Below are 8541 nucleotides of genomic sequence, written 5' to 3'. Positions count from 1 at the left end.
GTTACTGCGTCACCATGAGAACAGGGACGGGCCGCATTCCAACACTCCGACACCCCGCGCACGAGACGCTGCTGCTGGTTCCATTCAGTGAGGACGAGGTTACAACACGAACAGACTGATGGATGTCTCAGTGTACAGGAGGAAGTACTCAGAGAGTTTACTGAAGTAAAGGTACTAATACCACACAGTACAAATACTTCACGTTCCTTCAGTGAAAGTCAGTATAATCAGTAAAATAGAGTTAAAGTATTCAAACTGTGACTGTTGTACTAATATATATTATATCATTAGATTGTTATTACTCGTGCATTAATGTAAAATAAGTTCCTTTTGAACTATTAACTAATGATTTACATAAACATTTAATGAAATTAAACATTTCCTCATTCTGATTAATCGACTAATCGTAAATAAATAGATTTCTATGTTTTGTGTATAAAATGTTTAGTTTTCAAAGTAACCAAAGCGTTCAAAAGTACAACATTTACCTCTGAAGTGTCGTGGACTTCAGACTTTAGTAAAGTTAATCAAACGTGTACTAAAGGTTTTAACTCTTCGTTGTCTGTTGCGTGTGAATACGGAGCAAAACCATAAAAGCTGCAGAAGAAAAAGTTAAACAGAAGAAAAGATGTGGCGGTGAAACGTGCACGAGGACTGCTGCTGAAGGAAACAGTCTGTTGCAGATGTTGGAGATCTCACCACAGCTGGGATGGAAACTGTGCTTTTGTGGCGAATATTCATTCTTCTCATCAAAGAGTCGCAGAGTTTCTGATAACGTTTCATGTTCGGGGTGAAAACGAGCAGCAGCCAGAGAGCCGCTTCCTGTCTGTTAACGAGACTCTGGGTCCTTCTGCTCGTTCTAATTAGCTCAAAGTGTAATTTGTCCTTCGACCGGCGAGAACTAAACTTCCACCAGATAACAAAGCTGCAGTCGGTCGTCATAAAGTCGTCTGTGTTTCTGCTTCAAATGAAAAGCTTCTTCACAAATGCAATACATCTCCTTTCATCTGTGCGGTGAGGACAGAGTCAGTTAACATGTAGAGATAAATACTCTGTGCTCTGCTACTGTGAAACAAGAAGTACTTCACTGCTGCTACACATACAACTACAGCAACACATTCTGCCTTTGTGATTACTACTGGTTAGCATCATAATAATAACAGGTTTGAAGTGTGTGTGTGTGTCAGAGAGAAGTCTTTATCTGGCGACATGATCGAAGTCACGTACAGCCTTCATCTGTTTATTTCTGCCTTTAATGCAACAAACAAACTGAACTAGAGTCAGTCTGAGAGGAAGCAAGAGGTCATGATGGATAGAAGGAAGGATAGAAGGAAGGATGGATGGAAGGATGGATGGAAGGATAGAAGGATGGACAGACGGATGGATAGAAGGATGGAAGGAAGGATAGAAGGATAGAAGGATGGAAGGAAGGATAGACGGAAGGATGGATGGAAGGATGGAAGGATGGAAGGATGAAAGGATGGAAAGATGGACAGACAGATGAATGGAAGGATGGATAGAAGGATAGAAGGATGGAAGGAAGGATAGAAGGATAGAAGGATGGAAGGAAGGATAGAAGGATAGAAGGATGGAAGGATGGAAGGATGGAAGGATAGAAGGATAGAAGGAAGGAAGGATGGAAGGATGGAAGGAAGGATGGAAGGATGAAAGGATGGAAAGATGGACAGACAGATGAATGGACGGATGGAAGGATGGATAGAAGGATAGAAGGACGGATGGAAGGATGGACAGTTGGACAGACAGACAGATTAAAAACTGTAATCCAAAAGTAACTAAAGCTGACAGACAATTGTAGTAAAAAGTACAATATTGAGTATGAGTATATTAACAGTATGAAGCAGCAGAAACTGGAAACACTCGAGGAAAGTAAAAGTACTTGAATGTGTACTTAAGTACAGTACTTGAGTACTGAGACAGAAAGCATCATCTCACTAGACAGAAATAAAGAATCACATCTTCTAGTTCTGCTTTCTGTTTGATAAATCTAATGAGCGGCTTTTAATAACTTTAAACCAGAAAGAATAAAGTACAGAAAACCGAGTCTGTGTTCAAACACTCCAGTAAACTCACATGTTTTACTGACTCAATTTCCACAACCTCGTTTTATAAACGAACTCGTAAGTGGGAAGAAATGGGTGAAAAGTTGTGTGTGTGTGTGTGTGTGTGTGTGTGTGTGTGTGTGTGTGTGTGTGTGTCAGATACTAAAAGTTCAGTCACTTCAGTGTTTACAAGATGTTCCACTGTAGCGAGGAGGGAGGAGGTGACAAGGGGGCGACAAAGGGGGAGAAAAGTGAGGAGGGGGTGAGAGGAGAGAGCTGAGCTTCATCAGTTTGACTTCTTCACTTCAGTCTCGATGAGGACGAGCACACTCTTCTTCTTCTTCTTCTCTCGTTTACATTGACGTGAAGACTTTGGAAGGATTTAATTGAAGTAAAAACCACAGAAGAAGACGGAATCACAAACAGGTGGGATTTAAACACATTCTCTTGCTTTGTCACCGGATGCAACTTGAATTCTGAGTGAAATTATTCTACGATTCTCTCCAAGATTCAAGAGAGAATCAACAGAAGAATATATTTAAATGATGAAAGGCATCACTAGAACAGATTGTTGAAGTTTATTTGAAGTTAAACGATGTGGTTTGATGATGAAGGCTCACAGACAGCAGATAGTTTAGGTTTTGTAAGGAGGGAAATTAAATATGAGCTATAATTAATAACTTTATACTAACAGTAGATTAAATTATGTTTCAGCGTCACTTAAGCTGGTTGTGTATCTGTCCAGCCCGATCCTCGACTGGTCTGGTTCACTTTTAGAGCTCTCATAGCGAACTGGTGTTTCTGTGTTGGTCGGGACCAAAAACGGAGCAAAAACAGAGAGAATGTTGGATTTGTTTTGCTCTGTATCTGCAGCTTGTGTAAGCAGGCAACTGTTTGCTGAAAGGTGATGACAGGTCCGTGTTTCCTCTACGCTAGAGAGTCCAACAACTCAGAGAACAGAGGTTTAAAGGCTTCAGTGTTGCTCGTCATGAACGGTATCCAGAGTTTAGAAAGACACAGTGAGTTCAGACGTCTGAGATCTTGTTGTCTGAACACATTCTCACTCCTTCTGGATGAAAGTTTGACTCGTCCACCTCTGCTTCCACCCGCCCAATGTGGACCAGCTCACTCTTTATACTCCGTCAGATGAGTGGGTTTACGTTGGAATTACTAACCAAGCATCTGTACTTGACGAGTTGGAAGTCTTATCATTCTGAAAGGTTGCAAAGCTTTCTAACCAACCGTGTTTTGTTTCTTTTATCTTGCTCTCAGCCCCGAAACACCGAATTAATTAGAGAACCCCGGAACACCTTCTACACCACAATCCACCTGGAGAACTTCCAGATCCTCTTGATCCTGCAGCCGTGGAGTTTAAGAAGAGGTTCTGAAATCTGGAACTGGATCCGGAATACGTTCTAGATACAAGAGCAGGTTCCAAAGTTTGCTCCAGAGTTCCACTGAATGGGTTCAGGAGGCTCCGGGGCCGTTTCTGTAATAGGTTCCAGAATGGGACCCCGGTCAGGTTCCAGGGTTCCCTCCATGTTCACCGTGCTGCTGGTCGCCTGGTGTTTGGCGTTTGTCGTACCGGTCGGATGCCGCAGTAACTTCTCATCCGAGCCGTCAGACCCGTCGCCCCTGCTTGACCTCCTCGGCACCGACCCGCCTCTGGGGCCCGACCATCGCGCCCAGGCCTCCGACGGGGAGCCACATCTGGTGCAGGAGACCGCGATCAAGCCCCTGTCCTCTCTGGAGAAAGTGAAGTCGAAGCACGTGAACAAGCCGAACCACAAACACGAGAGGAAGCCTCCGTCTCACTCGTCGTCCTCCAACTCGTCCCTGATGGTTCGTGGTCGCCCGCCGTCGCCCCCGAGATGCCTGCACAACACCTCCATAAAATCCGCCTTCAAGTACATCAACACGGTGCTGTCCTGCCTCATATTTGCCGTGGGGATCATCGGAAACGCCACGATGCTGAGGATTATCTGCCAAAATAAAAGCATGAGGAACGGACCCAACGCTCTGATAGCCAGTCTGGCTCTGGGAGACCTGATATACATCGCCATCGACATACCGATCAACGTCTACAAGGTACAGAGCGTCAGAGTGTCAGAGTGTGTTTACATGTTTGCTCCTCACTTCAGATACATATTCATATTTATGATGCGTCAAACACTTAAATATTTAAAATAAAGTGTCTCATTCCGTGGGTTAAGCACATTCTTTCAATATATTTGTAAATGATAGCTGTGGTTATTATATCTCTGTGAAAGTTGGTTAATCCAACATATCTCACTTTCACTCTCATGTGTTTTAATGCTTGAAAAAAGCAATTAAAGTTGCTGAAAACATAAAATAAAGACTCTATAATCATTAACTGGCGGTACTTTGTGAGTTTATGGGTGCAGAAATGCATCATGGGACAGAAAACCCTCTCCCAGTGGTAGCAGTGTGTGTGTTGTGTGTCTCAGTCAGGAGGTTGAGTGTTACACTGATAACGGCACTAAAATATCCCACTGACTGAGATAATGCACACACAGACACTGTGATATCATGTTAATCTGTGTGTGTGTGTGTGTGTGTGTGTGTGTGTGTGTGTGTGTGTGCAGCTCCTGGCGATGCGGTGGCCGTTTGCCGACAGTGTGTTCGGTCTGTTCCTCTGTAAGCTGTTTCCCTTCCTGCAGAAAACTTCAGTCGGCATCACCGTCCTCAACCTGTGTGCTCTGAGTGTGGACAGGTAACACACACACACACACACACACACACACACACACACACACACACACACACACACACACACACTCACGGTCATGAAGGGTGTCTTGGGCTGCAGAGATATGGAACAATAACAAACATTCATGCTGCTAACAACAACAAAAACAGTCCATTATCATCCAATTACAAATAATGACTTAATGAGAAAGGATAAGGTGACTTCATGGTGCAATAAATAATAATAATTACGTGTGCAGGTATCGTGCGGTGGCGTCCTGGTCCCGGGTGCAGGGCACCGGTGTTCCGACGGTGACGGCGGTGGAGATCGTGGCGATCTGGCTGCTGTCCGCGGTGCTGGCGGTGCCGGAGGCCGTCGGGTTCGACATGGTCACCTTCGAGTACCGGAACGTTACCATGAAGACCTGCATGCTGCAGCCCAAGACACCCTTCATGACCGTGAGTGTGTGTGTGTGTGTGTGTGTGTGTGTGTGTTGATATCTTCACCTTCAAACCTTCACAAAACAACAACTACACAGTGGAGGGATTTTGCTATCTACTAGTACTCTAGCTACATATTTGAGGTACTTGTACTTGAGTATTTCCATTTCTAGTAGCTGACTTTTTACATACATGCAAACATATGATGATGTAATATAATATAAAGCATTAATGTAAATTAAACTAGTTAAAAACATGAAACATACACATGAATGCAGCAGGAATATTGAATATAGATTAAGCTGATACTACGTTTACTTCACTGAGGTTTTGAATGCAGGTCTCTTACTCGTGGTGGAGTATTTTCACAGCGTGGTATTAGTACTTGTACTTGTAGTAAAGGATCTGAATTTGAATATGTAAAGGCACAGAGTGGGTCTGGGGGGTCTGGTGGGTCTGGTGGGTCGGGGGTCTGGGGGGTCTGGGTCCTGGTCCCGGTCCCTCTGATTGATGGAGGGTCTCCGTGGGGACAGGAACTGCACCCTCTGGTCCGTTCCCGTGATCTCTCTGTTGTTGTGTTTTCAGGGCGAGGTCTCTTTAACTCGGACGGTTTAGAACATCATTTCCTGTTTACGTCTGCAGATCACGACTGGATTAAACACAAGAACTGAGACGTGTTCTTTCTCGTCTTTACATCTTTGAGTTAAATTACCGAGGATGTCTACTGAGAACCTGGTTCCAAACAAAGATCCCGATCCAGCGGTTCTACAATGTGCAAGAACCATCTGAAGGTTCTACTGTGTTCTCAGAGATTTTAGAATATGAACGTGGTCGTCACTACCACATTGCATTGTGGGAGATTTATGCCGGCATAGTGTCCAGTGTTTGCATACTGTAGTATGTCACCAGACACTTTTAGATTCATACTGAGGTCATACTCAGTGCTTTATGGGTGCTATGGAGATGTTTGGAGTTCACAGGGTTTCCTTGAGTTCTTGATGGTTAAAGATTCTGACGCTTCTACAAACATTTTGAGATGTAAGTATAAAACAACACACGTGTGTAAATGTGTTCCAGTTCTACCGGGATGCAAAGGACTGGTGGCTGTTCGCCTTCTACTTCTGCGTGCCTCTGGTCTGCTCCGCTGTCTTCTACGGCCTGATGACCTGCGAGATGCTCCGACACCAGAAGGGAAGCCTGAGGATCGCTCTGAGTGAACACCTGAAGCAGGTAAACACACACACACACACACACACACACACTCACACACACATAGACACACACACACACACGGCGTGTTTGATGTTCACCTTCTCGTTTCTCTCTCCGCAGCGTCGAGAAGTAGCTAAAGCCGTGTTCTGCCTGGTGCTGATCTTCGCTCTGTGCTGGTTTCCACTTCATCTGAGTCGCCTGCTGAAGAGGACCGCCTACAAATCCCATGATGCACACCGCTGCCAACTGTTAAAGTAAGGGGGGAGGAGGGGAGACACACACGTTCACAAAAAACATGCAAATAATACTTCTCGGATGATGTTTTTCATCCCATTCCTGAGTATATTATCTGAATACTTCCCACAGCTGATGTCATGCGTTTCTTCTTCTGTGGTTGCAGTTTCCTGTTGGTGCTCGACTACCTCAGCATCAACATGGCGACCATCAACTCCTGCATCAATCCCATAATCCTCTTCTTTGTCTCCAAGAAGTTCAAAAACTGCTTCAAGGTAAACAACTAAACTCAAGCGTCGCCGTGCTTTCCGGGTGCGAGTGAATGTCAGCGTGACATCACGACGAGGTCACGGGGTCAGAGGTCGTGAGACAAAGACAGACTGAAGAGATAAACGTTGTGGGAGCGATAAACATAGGAAAGGTTGTGACCTGTTGATAAAAAGGACTTGTGGGAAGTGACCAGGGACATGTCTGTTAAAGGGGCACTCCACCGGCTTTACACATGAAGGGCAGTGTACTCACCGAGTGGAAACAATCCTTTAAAGTCTGACATTTGTATTCACCGTTTGTATTTCTGCTTCCTGTTTAGCACTAAACTTCAGTAAACAATGAATGAATATTCGGGAACATTAACTGTTCCATTGTTTCCAGGACGACGTGTGGAAACAATGGAAGCCCATTTCCGCCAGCAAAAAAAAAAAAAAAGAAGAACATTTTTATTATTATTTCTTTGCTGGCGGAAAAAAAGTAAAAAAGTTTTTTTTAAATATATATATTTTTTCGAATAAAGTAAAAAAAATAAAGTAAAAAAAAAAAATAACAATATTTTTTTGCTGGCGGAAAAAAAGTAAAGAAAAAAAAATGATTATTACTAATTTAAAAAAAAAACGTAAAAAAAACGTTAAGAATATGTTGGTTTGTTCACACATCTGTTTAAATTATTCTTACAGCTCTCTTCTGTATCATAAAAAATTAGATTTGTGATCATTTGCATCACGTACTGGAGGTGTGCAGTTTGAAAAAAAAGGTCAAAGGAAATGTTGCATTATGGGAAATGTAGGATCAGGCGTTAGAGTAAATATCAGGACATCTGGGCCTCTGTTGCGTGATTCTTTTTTAAATCTTCAGTTTAAACTCAATGGAAGTGCACGACTAAATCCTTGGAGTTCCCCTCTAATCAAACTCTGTCTCTGTCTGTCTCTCCGTCTGCCTGTCTGTCTGTCCCTCTGTCCCTCTATCTGTCTGTCTCTCTGTCTCTCCGTCTGTCTGTCTCTCTGTCTCTCCGTCTGTCTGTCCCTCTGTCTGTCTGTCTCTCCCTCTGTCTGTCTCTCTGTCTGTCTGTCTGTCTGTCTGTCCCTCTGTCTGTCTGTCCCTCTGTCCGTCTGTCTCTCTGCAGTCCTGTCTGTGCTGTTGGTGTTATTCTGGCTCTCTCTCCAACAGCATGCAGCCTCTCCACCACGGGACGAGCCTGCAGTACAAACACACTGACCACTGAGAGAGACCTCTGTGTCCATACGCTCACTTTTACCTTTTCATTGTGTCTTTATTCAGCTCTGAATACTGTATTCTACTACAGACGAGTTATTGTATGGTGATATATTACATAGACTATATGGTGGACAGCATACTGTCGTGTACTTTTGGTCTGGGGTTGTTTTTCTTCCACTTTAGTTCTTTAAACTTTATTATGTTTATTTATTTATAAAGACAACATGTTAGCCTGTAATAACAACAATAATAGCACGATGAGTCATGTGTTTAGTAGTTTAAAAGACAGGTTCTTGACCCAGTTCGGTGTGGAAGATCAAATGATCTAACGATCACATATTGTTGTAATGTTTGGGTGTCCACATTGTGTATCTATTATTATGTTTTATATGTAAAG

The 8541-nt window shown here is 43.4% G+C and overlaps 1 protein-coding gene across 1 annotated transcript; it reads left to right on the top strand.

The window, feature by feature from the left end:
• Positions 1 to 3566: 3566 nt before the first annotated feature.
• LOC142950596 (endothelin receptor type B-like) lies at positions 3567 to 8151 on the top strand. The gene is made up of 8 exons (XM_076092159.1): positions 3567 to 3773; positions 3822 to 4148; positions 4667 to 4794; positions 5030 to 5228; positions 6288 to 6440; positions 6543 to 6676; positions 6823 to 6931; positions 8053 to 8151. Exons 1-8 carry the CDS (start codon positions 3567 to 3569, stop codon positions 8149 to 8151), a joined length of 1356 nt encoding a protein of 451 aa, XP_075948274.1.
• The last annotated feature ends 390 nt before the right edge of the window (positions 8152 to 8541 follow it).

Source organism: Anarhichas minor, unplaced genomic scaffold (assembly GCF_050575085.1).
Source record: "Anarhichas minor isolate MPS153535 unplaced genomic scaffold, ASM5057508v1 ptg000016l, whole genome shotgun sequence".
NCBI lineage: Eukaryota > Metazoa > Chordata > Actinopteri > Perciformes > Anarhichadidae > Anarhichas > Anarhichas minor.
This window is presented reverse-complemented; position numbering and strand designations above follow the sequence as displayed.

Bases quoted from the DNA above. Each gene is read 5' to 3' on its own strand.
- LOC142950596 (XM_076092159.1), top strand. From the start codon at position 3,567: ATGGGACCCCGGTCAGGTTCCAGGGTTCCCTCCATGTTCACCGTGCTG. The intron at 4,795-5,029 runs GTAACACACACA...TTACGTGTGCAG, and splicing joins TGTGCTCTGAGTGTGGACAG to GTATCGTGCGGTGGCGTCCT. The intron at 6,441-6,542 runs GTAAACACACAC...CTCTCTCCGCAG, and splicing joins TGAGTGAACACCTGAAGCAG to CGTCGAGAAGTAGCTAAAGC.